General features: G+C 43.8%; 2 protein-coding genes across 2 annotated transcripts; one reads left to right on the plus strand and one right to left on the minus strand.

The window, feature by feature from the left end:
- Positions 1–32: 32 nt before the first annotated feature.
- gpr182 (G protein-coupled receptor 182) lies at positions 33–6,580 on the plus strand. The gene is made up of 2 exons (XM_050064491.1): positions 33–4,436; positions 5,429–6,580. Exon 2 carries the CDS (start codon positions 5,432–5,434, stop codon positions 6,527–6,529), a length of 1,098 nt encoding a protein of 365 aa, XP_049920448.1. The 5' UTR covers positions 33–4,436; positions 5,429–5,431; the 3' UTR covers positions 6,530–6,580.
- A 3,095-nt stretch (positions 6,581–9,675) lies between these two features.
- On the minus strand, positions 9,676–17,805 carry LOC126402447 (zinc finger and BTB domain-containing protein 39). Its single transcript, XM_050064439.1, has 4 exons — positions 17,686–17,805; positions 14,586–15,910; positions 14,144–14,503; positions 9,676–13,344 (listed from the first exon to the last, which is right to left on the minus strand). Exons 2-4 carry the CDS (start codon positions 15,864–15,866, stop codon positions 12,370–12,372), a joined length of 2,616 nt encoding a protein of 871 aa, XP_049920396.1. The 5' UTR covers positions 15,867–15,910; positions 17,686–17,805; the 3' UTR covers positions 9,676–12,369.
- Between the last annotated feature and the right edge of the window lie 512 nt (positions 17,806–18,317).

An 18,317-nucleotide genomic window follows, 5' to 3' on the forward strand; every position in this document is an offset into this window, starting at 1 on the left:
GTTCTTTGAGTCATTATTGTTTGGAACATGGGTGTGGGTGGGGGTGGGGGTGGGGGTGTGTGATGACACTACCAATTTTAATGAAATTATGTGCAAACATTCATGCTCCCCAGATGACGAACCCCACTGACTTTGGTGACCTCTGACTCTTCCTTTAGCGCCACCAGCAGGTTCATATTTGTGGTTGTATGTAAAATTTCTGAACAGCTTTTTAAAGGATTGCCATGAAATCTGGTTCACATATTCATGTCCCCCTCAGGATGAATTGTAATCACTTTGATGATCCTCTGACTTTTTATCTACTGCGAAACTCAGGTCAAAATATTCATTTCCAGTACCTTTTTTCTTTTTACTAAATACCATGGACCCTATAAAAGAAGTGGATGTAGACATTGTGACATCACCCATTAGTTTGTTATGCTGTTTTGATGCTGTGAGTTCGGCATTTTGACCGTTGTCATCTTAATTTTTGGTGCCAGAAATGTCCATGTTTGGACCAGAGTGTCTGTAGGTCCATAAAAAAGTCTTAAAATGTCTTATATTCAATTTAATAAATGTTAGGGCCTTAGACGATAGCTCATTCATTCATTTTCCATAACCGCTTATTGTGTTAGGGGTCGCAGAGGGGCTTGAGCCTTTCCCAGCTGACATTGGGTGAGAGGCAGGGACTATCACAGGGCTGACACTTAGAGACAGACAACCATTCACTCTCACATTCACACCTACGGACAATTTAGAGTCACCAATTAACCTGCATGTCTTGGAGAAAACCAAGCTTACACGGGGAGAACACGTAAACTCCACAAGGAAGGGCTCTTCTGTGTGGCCTTAAAAGTAGTAATTTCTAATGTTTGAAATCTTTAAAGGTGCTGAATGTAACTGGGTGAAAGATAGATGATTGTTGACTCTCATTGAGTCCCACCCAAAGTGTCATCAAATACTGACGCTTTGGGTTGGTAGTTTGGTTAAAAATACATTAAAAAGGTCTAAAACAAGAAAGCTTTAAATTTGAGCGTCTGTAGACACTGTTTGAGGATAGAGCATTTAAAGGGTGAGGACACAATCTGCACACAGCCTGTCACTCAAAGCAGCCTTCATAACAGTTAACCAGGTGGGTTATATAAAAATTCACTCACCATATGGTTGTCATGAACGGGGGAATTGGCTACAGGGACCAAAACCGTTTTGGCACAAGGCTGTACACGTGTCTGTATCTGCTGTAAAGTTGGGCATTTTAGTTCAGTTGGTTTCATTTTCTGGCCCCGGAGGCTGGCGCTTGCTAAATACCTGCAAAACTAATGACATTCCCATCAGCCTTAGCTTTTTATTTTTATTTTAGTGCTAATTAGCATGTAGCGGCACAGTGGTGCAGTGGATAGCATTGTCACCTCACAGCAAGAGGGTTCCTGGTTCAAACATGGGATCGGGGAGTCCCTCTGTGTGGAGTTAGCATGTTCTCCCCGTGTCAGCGTGGGTTTCCTCCAGGTATTCCAGCTTCCTCCCACAGTACAAAGACATGGTGACTCTAAATTGTTCGTAGGTGTGAATGTGAGTGTGAATGGTTGTCTGTTTCTTTGTGACACTTTGGTGACCTGTCCAGGGTGCACCCTGCCTCTCACCCAATGCCAGCTGGGATAGGCTCCAGCCCTCCTGGGACTTCTAACAGGATCAGGAATATGATTGACATTATACCTGCAAAACATCAGCATGTTAGCACTGTCATTGTGAACATGTTAGCATGCTGACAGTCAGCCCAAAGCCTCAGAGTGCTGCTTGCATGCTGCAGATTTCTGTATCTTCAGTAAATGGTATTCTCAGGGAGTTTACTGGTAGCAAAGATGTAATTTGCAGGTCAGAATATCAGGTAAACTGTAGATGTTTTTTGTTATAGTTGTTCTAAGATAACATGGTTGAGGGAGGGGGGTGTGTGGAGGGTGTTGGTGGCTGCTTTTTGTCTCCCCCTTCCAGAAGATGTGTTTTCGCTGACTGGTTCCTTCCTGTTTCATCAGAGACAGAATTTGCTGACTGGTTCCTACTTGCTTAACCAGAAATTCAATGAAATAGGACAATAGGATTCAGGCAGGATAAGCAGCGAGACAGAAGAAGGGGGCGACGTTGAAGAGGTCAGCAAGCAACAAACTGCTGACGATCTGGAGAGCGACAGTAGGAACACGCCATTTCCAGGGAGCAGATCCCATTAATCAGTGCGAATCGCAGCCAACACAAACGTCCCTGCGTTCTCTCTCCATATGATGCTGACCTCGGTCGTGACCTTACTGAGGACACATCTAGGCTCGCTGCTGCTCTGGTTTGCCCAATGGCATCATTTCATCAGATGGTATGAAAAGGTCATGCCCGTCACTCACCGTGCCCCCATAGCACAGGGGGAGGGGGGGCTTCCTGTTATTGTTCTCTGCTATGTGGGGCCTGTTTTTCTGTTTCTACACCATTCCTGCCTTCAGTGTACGTACACACAGGATCATGCAAGGTAAAACACTGAGAACACTCACCATCATGGAGGTCAGGCAAACCAAAACTGATGATTAAATGAATTCTGATCTGTGGGAGCCAACTCATCTAAAGAGATTTTTGCTGGAAAAATCAGATTTGTATTTTTATAGACCCCCCCGGCCCCCCCGCGGATGGTTGTAATTCTTCTGTTGTGTAAACCAGTCGTTACATCAGCTCTCCAGGTGGCTGGTATCCGCCGATCTTGCAGGTGAAGATGCTGCGTGTGGAGGTCCTGAGCTGGTGTGGTTACTCGTGGTCTGTGATTGTGAGCTGGTTGGATGTACTGCCAAATACACGGAATAAACATTGGAGACGTCTTATGGTTGTGAAATGAACATTCAGTTCACAGGCAACAGCTCTGGTGGACATTCCTGCAGATAGCACGCTCCCTCGAGACCTCTGTGACATCATATTGTGTGATCAAACTGCACATGTTAGAGTGGCCTTTTATTGTGACAGCACACCTGTGCAGAAATTATGCTTTTCAATCAGCATCTTTTAACAAATCTGCGACCAAAATTTGAGAGAAACATATCTACTGACTGAATTAAGCCTGAAAAAGCAAAAAAAAGTGTTCAAATTTTTTGCTCAGTGTAGATTTACTCAGGTACTCCCCTTAAGGGAGGGCCTGCAGGCCAATTCTAGCCTGCGATGGAGTGCTGGGTCTAATTTACAATGAAAATAAATTGGTTCAAACTCTGATATTTTTTTGTACTTTTAATGGAAATAAGATGCCAGAGTGCATAAAAAAAGCTTCAAAATGGAGTTTGACTGTGGTCAGAGGTCCAGGCTAATTATTTAAATATTAATTATTTGTTGAGTATTCTAGTGAGGCGGCACGGTGGTGTGGTGGTTAGCACTGTCGCCACACAGCAAGAGGGTTCCTGGTTCGATACCGGGTGTGGGAGCCCTTCTGTGCAGAGTTTGCATGTTCTCCCCGTGTCAGCGTGGGTTTCCTCCAGGTGCTCCAGCTTCTTCCCACAGTCCAAAGACATGCAGGTTAACTGGTGACTCTAAATTGTCTGTAGGTGTGAATGTGAGTGTGAATGGTTGTCTGTCTCTATGTGTCATCCCTGCGATAGTCTGGTGACCTGTCCAGGGTGAACTCCGCCTCTCGCCCAATGTCAGCTGGGGTAGGCTCCAGCCCCCCTGCGACCCTCCAGAGGATAAGCGGTTAGAAGATGGATGGATGGATGGATGTTCTAGTGAGAAGGATTTAGTGGCATCTAGCAGTGAGGTTGCAGATTGCAAGTTGAATTTCTCCCGTGGTCCAAGCATGTAGGAGAACTACAGTGGCCAACACAATACCGCGAATGGCCCTATCTAGAGACAGTGTTTGGTTTGTCCTTTCTGGGCTACCGTAGAAACAACATGATAGACTCCATAGACAAGGACCCACTCCATGTAAACATAAGCGGCTCATTCTGAGGAGGCAAAAAGAAAACAATTGTTATTTTCAGGTGATTATACACTAAAGAAAACATAGTTATGAATATTATATACAGTTTCTGCCAATATCTTCCCCTAAATCTGACACACTGGACCCAAAAGTTTTATTCTGTTTGGTTTCTCCCATGAGTGCTGAATAGAAATTCTGAGAAACACATTTTATGGTTGAAAACATTTTTTTTCCCCAACTAAAATGAACTTCCCTTAAGCTGTGTGGGCGTCCCTGGGCCTTTACACCACTCCCCATTACTGACTGAGGATGTCCTGTTAGGGGTGTGTGTGTGTGTGAGAATGAGAAATGGGAGGGTAGACACTCGTTGCTTACTTGATTGCTCAGATAGCCCTCAACATCAGAGCTGGAAGGAGTCATCTCGTGTCTGTAGGCTCCACTCGGAACAGAAGATAGCGAGGCCTCGGGGGGGACCTGCCCTCTTCATCTCCAGCACACTAATCATCATCATAATCATCACAGCAAGGTACAGTAAATTCCAATTGTATATTTGTGGAGATGTAACAACCTGTTTCCACCTTAAATTTGTATAAAAGAGGAACTCCACTGATTGTGCACATAAATGCAGTTTACAGGTGTTGGGGAGAACTACTGCACATGAAATAAGTTTGGAGTCAGATAAATTGCCTTAAGTGATGTCACTTGAGTCAGCATCAGTTTTGTCTAAAGTAGTGGCTCCCAACCGGTCCAGCCACGGGGTCCAGATTCCTCCTTAGTCATTAGTTAAAGGTCCACACAGTTTAATACATTCATTGTCGTACTAGGGTTTGGCCATGTCATCAACCTAGTTTAACGTCTCTGTCATGTAGCTGTCTGGTAGTCACTCACTCCACAGCAGGAAACAACGACACTTTGTCCATGTACATGTTTGAAAATGTAGCATAAAGTGAACTTATAAACAGCTCAACAGCGCTAATGCATGGAAATTACCGCAAGAACAATGTTGCTTCCCTCTCCCACAGAGCACAACAGCAAAAGGGGAGAGGTAAGGCGGGAGACACCCCTTTATAGGAGGGGTACCCCCAAAGGTGAACGTAGGGGTACAGAAACTGACTATCAAACGTTCCACATGTTGAGTACGGAGGCCTAAGCGTGTCAGGTAATAACAACTGAAACAGATTTTGTGTAATTGAAATACTTAACACTACAAATGTACATCTGACCTTGCCACACACATTACTGCTGCACAACTGACCCTGTTACTGTACACCTCAAAGTGACAAATATGTTCTGAACTGCATGATGTTGGTTGTGAAATGGCTTTCTAATAATCTGTTGTGGTGTTGGTATCCACCCCTGAAAATCATTTGAGTAACACTTCAACCCAGCACGTCTGCCACCCTCCTCCTCCTCCTGTGCTTCTGTTATGTAACGTCTGAAAACATAATCAGATTAAACCCAAAGTAAATCTGAACTCTGTCCAGATATGAAACAGTTTCCTTCTGCTTCTCACTCCAGACCATGAGCGCTCACGAGCACAACCACTCACTGGACCACTATAACGGCACGCCATGGTTTATCTTCGAGTGCACCCTCCACCTGGACACCGCTGCAGACTACCGGCGCATCTGCCTCTTCCTGCTCTACCTTTTCATCTTCATGGTGGGCCTGCTGGAGAACGTGCTGGTTGTCTGGGTCAACTGGCGCAGACGCCACTCGGCCAACGGGGTTCTCTTCTGTATCATCAACGTGAGCCTGTCGGACCTGATGGTGATTGTGATCCTGCCTTTCTTCATGATGGAGGTGACCGTGGACAAGGTTTGGCTGTGGGGCCGCTTCCTCTGTAAGGTCACCAACCTCATCTATGTGGTCAACTTCTACAGCAGCTCCTTCTTCCTTGCCTTCATGACCCTGGAGCGCTACCTGTCCCTGACCAGACCCACGTTCCCTGCCCTCTTCCCTGTGGTGGGACAGCGCCGCTGGTTGCTCTGTGGAGGCCTGTGGGTGCTCTCCTTGCTCCTGGCTCTGATGGAGAACGTCCACGTGGATCTTCTGGAGTGGGACGAGCCGGGCTGTTACATGATGCCTGAGCACAACTACACAGAGTGGTTTGCCTCTGTGGCTTTCCTTTGCCTGATCTTCCAGTTCCTGGGCCCCGCTGCCGTCATCATCACCTGTAACGTGCTGATTGCTCGTGCAGTTAAAACAGCACCAGATGTGCAGGGCCGACGGGACGTGTGGCTGGTGCACGTGTACTCCCTGGTGTTTGTCGTGTGCTGGCTGCCCTACCACCTGGTCATGTTCCTGATGATCGTAGACGACCTGGACCCCTTCATCCTCAGCTGCAACACTATAGAAGTCCTCTACTTCTCATTCAACGTGGTGCAGGGCGTATCTCTGTTCCACTGCGTCGCCAACCCCATCCTCTACAACTTTCTAAGCAAGAGCTTCCGTGACAACATGATCAACACTGTGATGAACTACATTCCTAGGGATGCAACTATGGTTCAGACGGGAGCAGGAACCCAGCCAAACGCTCCCAACGGAGGTGGGGGAGACCCGGGGAAGCAACGCAAGCTAAGTAACACCAGCACCAGTCAGTCTGATGTCGGATCATAAAAATGAAGCTGAGATAAGAAAGGCGAGAGCTTCAGGAGTGAGACGTTTAAAGATCTGACAGAACTGAATCCAGTGTTGGTGCTTCAGAATACTAGAGGCACAGACTGTACGTCTCACTCTGGTCAGACTCATTGTGCCGTTTGTTACGAAACAGATGGGCTCACAAACACCTTCCTCTCATAATCCACTTCCTGTTTTTTTTCCCTTTTCTATCATTTATCTGATAACAGTTTTAAACGGAGGAAAGCAGGAAATGTTTGATGTTTTTCTTTCCCCCCTCAAAGCTGCTTGACTCCCACTCATGGCAACCTTTAAAATCTCCTGACACAGAAGAAAACGAACAATAGTGCCACACCAGGAATGTGCATAAACAAATCTGCTGTCCGTCTGTGGAGAGCCAGATAAGAGCAATCCTCATAACCACATAAACATCTTGCAAATGTGAAAATGTAACTGTGTTGTTTAATTACAAATCTAGCAGATAAATTATAGTTCAAATTATTAATGCGAGAGGTGTGGACTCAAGTCCTACATGTGATGACTTTAACTAGACCTGACAAAATCAAAAATGACTTGGACTTTGACACCAGTGACTTTGACTTTACTTGGACTTGAGCCTTGAATCTGTTACATCAATCTCCTTAATGCCAAACTCCATTGAAAAAAACAGTGATTTAACATGGCTAAACACAGGAGCTGCTGGTCTACCGCTACTTCCAACAGTTATTTTGTTTGTGTTATTGTGTCACTTTGGGGTTTAAAAGGGTTAGTGCGAATTCAGCAAAGTCACACAATAACACAGAGAGACTAACTGATCAAAGCAGTGCTCCTGTGTTCAGCAAGCTTAAATTACTATTTTTCTCAATGGAGTCTGGTGGCTTTGATAAAAACATAAATGGGCCTTTAGCGCCTACCCCATTGACATGGGCTGTATGATGAAAAGCTAAAGCAGGGACAATACTCTCAATATGATGTACATTTAAACGAATATAGATTTTTTTAGGTGTCTAAGTTACATTTTGTTGCTGCCCCTGTCCACAGCAGTACATTTTTAGCCTCCATGTTGGACTCCAGCCTGCTTCTCCAAACTGGGGGTGTGCTTGCTGACGTCTACTGTATGTAATACACTGACTATGGATAAATACCTCATATAAACCCACTTAAAAAAATCTTTATTATCCCTTTAATTCATCAGATGATCCACTTAGTTTGTACGAATCCGACAGCATCCGATTAAGTCGCAGTAAAGAACAACGAAGAGCTAACGTTACTTTACTGAACGCCAGTTAGAAAAAAATTTGTTTATGTATAAAAACTACACAGGCTCAACAAAACTAATTGCAGAATTCAAAACTTGAAAATTGAAATTGAAAATTACAGAAGAAGAGGCAACAACTTCAGACTTTGTTTGACATTTTAAGTTGCACAAACAACAGTAAGTCAAGGCTAATATTAACATAGTTAGTGAGCTAATGCTTAGCTAACGTTAGCTTAACGGTTGAGGAACTTTTAACAATCTTGTTTTAACAAACAGCTCCTAAAAACTAAGTTAGATTTAAGACTATTTAAGGCTTTTTTAATGTCACTGGAAATGAAATTTAGGACCAATTTTACTCTAACTAAAATTAAAGGAAGAAAAAAACACGAACCAACATAAATTACTTTGGGCTCAGGACAATTTTGCTGAAATGTTTAATGTAACATAAAACCTGACATCTTCGGTAAATGACCTAGCATTTGTTGGTGGGTTTTCTTTGCAATTTTGTGTTTCCACTGCCTTAATTCCCATTGTGACGCGAGTTTCAAAAACCTGCATAAAATACAAAGAGCCTCTTAAGCCAGTTTTCGCTGAATTTGCATTTTCTCATGTCAATCATCTCCTCTGAGCATCGCGGCCGGAAAATGTGAGTGTGGTTGTTTCAGTTATTCTGGTCCACGGATGTAAATGCAAGAGGCATTCTGTAAATTATTTTTAAAAATAAATGATGCCAATTATTCTGAGATTTTTTCAATGCAACATGTTGCTAATGGGAGCGTATCTATGTTTCCAGGGTTCTATGTTTCCCGGGTTCTATGTTCCCCACTTAACCCTGCAAAAAAGGTTTTATGTTCCCTGCTTACCCAAAAAAGGTTCTATGTTTCCCGGGTTCTATGTTGCCCGCTCAACCAAGCGAGAAACATAGAACCCTTTTTGTGTAAGCGGGGAACATAGAAGCTTTTTGCAGGGTTAAGTGGGGAACACAGAACCCGGGAAACATAGAACCCTGGAAACATAGGGATGACCCCTTGCTAATTGCCTAGCATTTTTAAGACTTTCGACAGACTGATATAAGACATTTAAATTGTAATTAAGGCTTTATATTGTAGATTAATACATTTAATGCCATTCAGGACTTTAATGAGCTGCAGGAATCTTTAACAAATAAACACAAATTTTGAAAAGCACTTATGATTTTTGTAAGTGAAATATTGGCATTACATTAGTTGACAAGTACATTGGGACTTGTTCAGGACTCGAAGCTCAAAGTTTAGGACTTGGGTTTTAAGTGAGAAGACATGAGACTTGCTTGTGACTTTAAAAACACTGACCCACCTCTGCTAAATGCCTATTCATCTCTTCTCTGGATGCTGCTGTAGTCTACATGTGCTGTAACATGGCCGCCTGTTAAATGCAATAAAACTCCATCAAGCACTGATTTTATCACTTCAAGCTGCAGAACCTGAGTTTGTACTTTGTTATCACGGAGGCACAGCAGTGAAAATGAACAAGTTTGGGGACGTGCGTGTTCGGAAACTTAATGTGTTTATTTAACGGAGACACTTTGCTGTTGTTGCACTTAGCTATCTCCCTTCTCGCAGTCTTTTTCACATTTACTTCCATTTTGGTCTTCATCTGGAATGTGTCGACAGTTTAAATGATAAGAAGGCAGGAGGAGGAAAAGGGGGTGTCTGTCCACAGATGGCACAATGGCAGGAAGAGACCGGGCTTTAAAAAGAGGCAAAGGTCACAAGCCCCTGGAAGCAGGAGGTTCACAATACTACGCAGATTTCTGCAAGTTCATCACTGAAATTCTGATGATGGATGGATTTTGTGGATCAGGTCATTGAAAACAGATTAAAACATCATGTCCGGGTGGATAACAGTCTTCCTAGAGGCGTTTATTTAATTCTTTTCAAAAACAATAATTTAAAAAAAAGGCCAACATTCATAGATAGCTTTAGAAACAGATAATGGCATGTATAAAGGCATAAAAAAATAACACATAGTTACAATGTCATCATAAATATGAGGTAAGCCACAGATATCACACAGACGTGATGGGCACTTAAATATTTCTACAGAACGACATGCTTTAAACGCTCTAAACAAGTGAATACAGCATGTGACTAATGGCAGATAGACAGCTTTCATAAAGACGCCTCCTCAACATTAAAAACATGTTTTATGTCTCAACGAGAAACAAAATGAACTTCATAACGTGGCTGGTCATGCTGTATTTGTAAAGTGAAGAATTAAACTTTAAAAGACATAAAAAAGTGTGAAAATAGTGACTGCAAATATAGGAAAATAATTTCTATGCTACAATGAGGTGCTACTTTAATAATAACAGTGTAATTATCAACCACTGACATGAAAACCTATCGTCATATTTAGGTTGTAAAGATACAGACTTGTTCAGAGTACATATTATAGGCAGAGCAGAGCGCTGCATGACATGGTCAACGATCCACCAGCTTCCCTTCTCTCACTGACACAGAACAGGATACACTGCCACCAAGTGGCTTCTTTTTATCTTAGTTCAAAGAGGCCGAACCTCCGAACAGGTCGACTCAGTGAACGGCATCTGACAGATAAGATGTCCACTACAATCTAAAAGTCTAAGTCTATTACTGAGCTGATTAATCGATTAGTCGACTGATTGAAAAGTAAAATGTGGTTTAGGAATAAGAAGGAATACTTCACCCAGAAAATGACCATTTGTGTATATATGTCTTTAACCGTTAAAGGATTTTTTGAGACAGACAGACAGAGGGATGTCGTACGCAGTAAAGCCCTCTGAGGCAAATTGTGATTTATGATATTGAGCTTTATAAATGAAATCAAAAAGAATGGGATTGAATTGTATATCAATGACTTACTGCGTGTTACAGCTGAAATACATGGGACACAAAGGCTTGTCCATGTGTGCACCCCACTGCTCATTGTTATATGTACGCGGCTGGTCTATTTTTTTTTTTCTACGACAGGTAAAAACTACATAAAACTGTGTAAAAAACATGTACAACCTGTCTACAAATCATTAAAAATACCTCATTGTACAAGAGGCAATGATACCAGCAGAGCAACCGTGTGTGTGGTTTTAAATTTCACTTTAAAATGAATCAATCAAATATATGCATCCTGTAGTTAAAACACTCCTTTTAATTAATTTAGCACCAGTTAATAAAGCCTATATCAGTGGTTCCCAACAGCTCCAGCCACAGGGTCCAGATTTCTACGTAGTCTTTAGTTCAAGGTCCACACAGTTTAATATATTAAGCTTCATACTTGCGTTTGGCCATGTTGTCAAAAAGCTAGTTTGATGTCTCTGTCAAGTAGCTGTCCATAAGTCCCTCACTCTACAGCAGGAAATGGCACTTCAAAATAAAAGCTCTGTGCCGAAAATTCACTGCACTTCAAAATAAACTGTATTTTACAAATTTGACACATTTGCGAGTCACTTACGGTCTATTCAGAAAGGACCCATGACCCACCAGTTTGGAACCACTGGCCTATATGTTTCCAATCCCAGCAGACCCAACTGCATCATCACTTGGAAAACTCACTGCACACACAATAAAGCTGGCAGCAACCACATGCTACTGAGACGAGTCTGTGTAGCAGGTAAAAAACCCTGCTCCGCCCTGCCTACCTGACGCATCATATCTGTGCCCCATGAATTTCAGCTGTTACCTTGAATACCTGCAAGAAAACAGTTCTTCTTCAGGCCTCCACGGTGAACGGAGAATCCAAAAAACGTTCTTCATGAATTGAAGTAAACGGTCCACATTTAAAAACATCATTTACAAACTCTCACACAACTCGTGCAGTATGATCCAAGTCTCATTTATCCAGTTGCACGCTCAGTTCTCCAAAACATTATGATTTAAGACATGTACATACGACCAGGTAAGCTCAGGGTGGGCTACTGGTGGGTAGAAGTGATTTATATTCTTACGTTTTAGCAGAAATACATCTGTTTGGGAAGTGCTGAGCATAAGACTGGATATATGAGACTTGGGATATACAACAAAAATTGTGTGGGAGTTCGTAAATGGATGTTTTGATGTTGTTTTTTTGTTGTTAAATGCAGTCTCTGTTGACGTCAATTCATGAAGAATGTTCTTTTTTTGGATTCTCCGTTTACTGAGGAGGCATGTGAGGAAACAAAAGACTTCTTCATGAATTCAAGGAAACGTGGTGAGTAACTGATATACTGTCATTTTGCAGCTGAAGTTTTCATTTAAGACATTTACTAAGAAAAGATGATGATTTGCTGCATTTTTTTCTATCATCATAAAGTGAATATCTTTGGGTTTTGGACTGTTCGTGGAATAAAACAAACAATCTGAAGCTGTCACCTGACATTTAGAGCAAAAGTGACAACCATTTAAATTTTTTTCAGGCATTTTACAGACTAAACGATTAATCAATTCATTAAAAAATCAATAATAAAAATAATCATTATTTTCAGCCCTACTAGTCTATTGTATACAGTTTGTGGTCCACGACAACCAGACACAGAGGAAGTGTCAGAGAGAGGGAAAAGGGACGAGGAGAGGAACACCACGCCGACACATCAGGCGTCCACAGTGGGCAGCGGTTCTTTAGAGTGATCATTGTACATGAAGGTCTGCTCGATGTTGAAGTCCGGGGGCAGGTGGTCCTTGTGGAGCTCCATGTGCGATGACACCAGCTTCAGCGTGGAGAAGTAAAGGCCGCAGACGGTGCAGCGGTACATAAGGGCGCCGGCGTGCGTCTTCAGGTGGCAGATCATGGTGGAGCGGCCTCTGAAGAAGCGCAGGCAGACTTTGCACTGGTAGGGTTTCTCCCCGGTGTGGATGCGCAGGTGGTAGGTGAACTCACCTGAGTGTGCGAAGCGTTTGCCACAGTAGCGACACCGGTACCATTTCCCACGGACGCCTGCTGCCCCGACTCCTCCGTCCTGAACTGAACTCCCATTGGTCAACATCCCAGAGGGCAGGTTGTGCATTGACCCTTGGAAAAACTTATCTGGTATGCTGAAGCTCATTCCCAGCCCCAAACCTAGGCTGCTCATTTTGACAAGGCCACCGACTTCCCGTGGAGAGGAGGAAGACGGTGGGCACTCCAGAGACTGGTCAGCTTTACGTTTGCCCAACCAGCTCGGACTCCCGACACCTCCCCCGGCCCCCAGGGACTCGTTGGTGTGCAGGCTGAGGTGGTACTGAAAGGCAGAGGAGGAGCGGAAAGTCTGTGGGCACAGGAAGCAATGCAACTCCTCCACTCCCGCCATACCACCTCCCCCGACTCCATCCGCCCCGACTCTGTAGGCCCTCAGCGCCGACCGCTCCCGCTCCTTAGCCGCCGCCTCCTCAGCGTGTACAGTCATATGTCTATCCAGCAGGGAGCGCTCTACGAAGCAGCGGGCGCAGTGCGGACAGGTGAAGACGGGCAGAGAGAGGTGGGCGAGGGCGTGCCACAGCAGGGAGCACAGGGACAGCTGGGGGAGGTGACACACACCACAGCTCAGGCTCTGAGGACACACGTGGCCCAGCAGGTGGTCTTTGACCGTCTGTGTAGGAGGTAAGAAACATAAAATAGATATGAGAATCTCATGATTAAAAAGTGACTCCATATTTTTAATATCTGTCCACATTACTGTCAGATTTGTTTTTGTGAAATCAGTTGTATGTAGTATGTATTATGTTCCATTTTAGCTACTGTAGCTTTCCACTTTATTTATTGGTTCTTATATTATTCCAAGAATAAATAATTATCTGCATGCTACATCTACAGGTTGTCTTGAAAGAGAAAAAGTCTAATCTAAGCTTCCTGCCGAATTAAACGGACCGTATTGTATATACACAATATATTAAGGCTGCAACTAATGATTATTTTTTAGGAATAATTAAGCTGTAGTTGTATTTTATGATTTAATGACTGTGCTTACATGCACAAAATATTCAGGTTTGTGACTTTAATCCTAAAGAAGAAAAGTTTCCCCACTAAACTGTTCACATGGCTAATGAAAATGAATATTGACCCTTTACATGCAGCCGTGCACACTCGGATTAACATGCTCTCATGTGTAAAATATTTAAAGTAGAACAGCTGTTGCTTCTGCCAGGATTTTTGCAAAGTTTTCCAGTGGCAGCAGACTTGTTGGACCGCGCAAACGCAGCCTCCCTTGTTCATTCCTTTAACCACCTTCTTGAAAAGGTCGGCCTTGTGATATTTGCGCAAATCTAAAGACCTGTTGACATCCAAGTCTTCTGTGATGTTTAAAAGTGTGTGTTTCTCCTTCTGACCAGATATGTGGATTTTTGTTATGGGCATGCATCTCTACCACAACCTGTTAAATGTCCACTCACCTGGAAGTCCTTGCTGAGAGTTTTGTTGCACACTGCACACTGCAGCTCGGAGCTCGGCCCCTGGCCGCTGCTGGTCAGCGCCCCCTGTGGTATCGTGTAACTGGAGGCTGTCTGGTGGTGGTGACGCAGCAGTTTGTTTTGGCTACAAAACTGCAACTGACACATGTCGCAGGTGAAGAGCTGCAGCCCAACGTGGGAGAGGGAGTGGGTGACACCGGCGGTGCGGTCTGGGAACGAGGTTCCACACAGTCTGCAGATCCCCAGCTCCGTCAGGTGAGTCTCAGCGTGTCTTCTGATGGCGGCAGGGTCTGCTGGCAGAGGCACCGCGCAGGCTTTACATGACAGTGTGTTCCCCGTCACCTGGAGGAGTGAACAGGATTATTTCTGTTGTGTGGACTCACGTTTATCTGAATATTTTACTGCTGACAAATGCAAACATTACCTGGCTGCTTGAGTTCCCTCCCTCTCCATTCTCCACGTACACAAGGTCATCTTCATCTTCCTCCTCATCTCCTTCCTCCATAAAGTTCTCATCGTCGCTCAGCTCGATGATCTCACCTGCCAGCTGTCTCCACTGCTCCTCCTCCGTACCCTCTATTGCTCCATTCCCTTTCAGAGCCTCCCTCTCCTCCTCACTCACTCCCGCTTCCACCTCTGCAAACATCAGCCTGCCGTCCCTCTGGACGTCCACCACGCTGCCCTCCACTGATCCCACCTGCAGGCTGGCCAGAGGCTCTCCTGAGGATGACGTTGGGTCACACACCTCGGCTCCGAGTTGAGCTGAGGAGTCAGGGAAGGAGCAGGAGACAGACTGTGCAGCGTTGCTGCTCTGTGGCAGAGAGCTTCCCGCGCTCTCAGAAACCATTTGTCCATCTGTGTCTCTGTCCTCACACCTGCCTTCGGCCTCGTCTTCCAGCCCCTGCTCTGTCTTCAGCTGCAGCACAGGCCCCGGAGGCAGCACGCCATCACTCTGACTGGAATGACTGTTGGCTAGAAGACTGTGTCCTCCTTGTAGTTGATGATCTGCTGCCATCTGCCCGTAGCCGATATGAGACTGCATGTCCTCTGCCTTCAGGTCCAGAGACAGAGCCACACTGTGAGTGTCCCGGCTGATCCTGGCTGCCCTGGCTTGGAAGAGAGGCGAGGGAGCGGCAGCAGGGGTCGGGGCAGCAGACGGACCAGCTGGTGAAGACAGAGAGGAGCAGGAGGCGGCAGAGGAACACACAGATGATGCAGATACAGAAGCTGCACTAACGGCAGCCACTGTGGACGCAGCAGCAGCAGCAACCATGCTAGAGTCCAGGGCGAGGTCTCCAGGACTGCCTGCTTTACAGTTTGCAGACACTGAAGTCTGCAGGTCTGGGAAGGTGGCGTGACAGGCCCTCACCAGTTCACTAACGCCCAGCCTCTCTGCCAGCTCATACAGCACCCCGACATCTATGAGGTCAGTCAAGATCTCCCCCGTGTACACAAATGTCAGCACCTTCTCAAAGTTGGCTGGGGAGATGAACTCCAGAGAGAAGGCAGCGCTGGACGAGGATGGAGCCCGGGCGAACAGGTTACGGAAGTATGACCCAGCACAGGCCAGCACCGCACGGTGTGCTGCAAATGTGCGGTTGCCAACCTGCAGGAACACATCGCAGTATCGACGTGACTGGCGGCAGCTGTTGAGTTCAGCGAGAAGGCTGGCAGCATGGCTGGGACCCTGCAGCCGGATCCTCATCTCTGCTGCTGCTGCTGCTGCAGTCCTGGTGCGCTACAATCCAACTGCAGGAGCAGAGAAGACAGTCGGTCACAGCACAGGAAGAATATGTGTGGTACGTACTGTAACAGTCAGGTAACACTTTCTTTCTTTCCGAATGATACACTTCAGATTTGAATGTTTAAAGACATGTTTTCAACCAAAAACCCCAGAATGTTCAGTTTACAATGACACACACCTATATAACAACACTGCTAAGTGACTATGGTCCTATGAAATCACCAAGTATTAGAACAAATCAATGACTGGATGTGACTGGGGCAGCTGTGGCTCATTCGGAAGATCAGCTGTTCGATCCCAGGCTCCTCCATTCTGCATGTTGAAGTATCCTTGAGCAAGATACTAAACCCCAAATTGCTCCTGATGGCTGTTCCGTGAGTGGTGGTGCGTGAGCGTGGTAAAGCTGTGTAGGAGGTGGCACCTTGTACGGACCTTGTAGCCTTGGCCACCAGTTTGTGAATGGGTGAATGTGACATGTAGTGTAAAAGCGCTTTGAGAGACGCTGTATAAGTGCAGGTCCATTTACCAAAAATGAACCAAAGATAAAAAACGGACGTAACTGTTTTTGGAGCCAAAGAAGAACAAGTAAAATTAATTTCTCGGCTCTACAAACCAAGTCAGAAAAAGGTGCAGTTGTGGACTGACTCAAAATAAAAGCCTGAATTTCAACATCCACATTAAGACAATTCTAAAATCTAGGCACTATCATCTAACAAATATTTCAGAAGGATTTAGGTTTCCAGCAGGCTGGCTTCCTGAGTGTCAGAGAATTAATATTTAGAGCCTGCACACACTTCTGATCTGCTGCTGCCTTACAAACCATCCAGATGTCTCAGATCATCTGGGTCAGGTCTGCTCACTGTCCTCAGACTCAAAACTAAACATGGAGAAGCCGCAGTCAGTTTCTATGGACCACAAATCTGGAGCCAACTCCCATAAAACTTTAGATCTTCTTCAAGTCTCAAGTTTTAAATTATACCTTAAAAATTTTGGGGTTTCTTCATTCACATATTGCAGCTTATTTTTGGTCTAATTTTGTATTTTACTCTTTTAAATCCTCCCTATGTCTGTCTTTATATTGCTTCATGCTCCCTTTAGGTTTTGTCTTAACACCTTTTTATCTCTTTTGCACTACTCTTTGAATAGTGGTTGTAATGCATCAGCAAATACTAAGTAGAATAATTTTATGTGGCCTTAAATCAGATTATTACCACAGTGACTGACAACTCCAAAGTGCATTGCCATTTTTAGATAAAGTAAACGTGAACGTCATGGATATTTGTCACTTAGGTTGCTGTCTTAAACTGTAAGTGGATTACTTGAAATAGCAAATAAAACATTGATTAATTTACAGTGACATGTCAGAGAATACAGAGTGGGTGCTGGATTTATAAGCATTTAAGACCTTTGTTAAGAGATATTTTAAAGTGCTTAAGAAAAGAATAACTGTCATTAACTGTACAACCAGTGATGAAGAGATAAATGAAGCTGTGGTTACTCCTCCTCCACCTCTATCACTCCATCACACATAAAAACAACTGTATGTTTCCAAAGAGCCGCTGTGTGACATTAGTTTGTTTTGTTATGCTTTATATTCTTAATATACATTTTAATTTCAGCTCTTTATCATGAAGCTAACGGAGCTTAGCCAGTTTTTTTTCCCCAGACACGTTATGACAACTCAGTTCACTAAATCAGACACATTTTACAGAATTATTCGGAACAAAAATCTCCCTGGTTTTAATATAAACGTGTCGTTAGTGTTAATATAATTACTCACTCATTAATAAAGATGTCTGCAGGTGACGATTACTCCTCTCTTTGTTTTCAAAGGGAGTCTGGTGATCGTCCACGGACTGTAAATCTTATAAATTATTACAACCCCTCTGATCGACCGTCGCTTTTTGATGACGTATGTCAACAAAACTGTACTGAGGTCACCCCCTACAGTCTGACAGAGTCACTGCAGTGAGAAGGCTCACACAACACAGTGGGTGGAGGAAGTTTTATAGTACATATGCTCCAGATTTTGATTATAAAAGTGGAAGAAAAAATATTTTAGAATATAAAAATAATGTATATACTACTACTACTACTACTACTACTAATAATAATAATAATAGTTACAATAATAATCTTAAAAAAGTCATTTAAAAAATAATTAATAATTAAAAAATAATTTGAAAAATTATTTAAAAAATTAATAAAAGCCTAACCCCGACCCTACACAAAAAAAACCTAAACTCAACCAAAAAAAAAAAATCCCCACCCAAAAAGTATTGGAAAAAAAAAACAAAAACAAAAAAAAAACAAAAACAAAAACTTTCAGGATCTGCTCAACACATGAAGTGAAAATTAAATGTCAACTAAGTGTAGTGTAAGTGCAATTTATAATTTTTGAGTTTTTAGTTT

Source organism: Epinephelus moara, chromosome 16 (assembly GCF_006386435.1).
Source record: "Epinephelus moara isolate mb chromosome 16, YSFRI_EMoa_1.0, whole genome shotgun sequence".
Lineage (NCBI taxonomy): Eukaryota > Metazoa > Chordata > Actinopteri > Perciformes > Serranidae > Epinephelus > Epinephelus moara.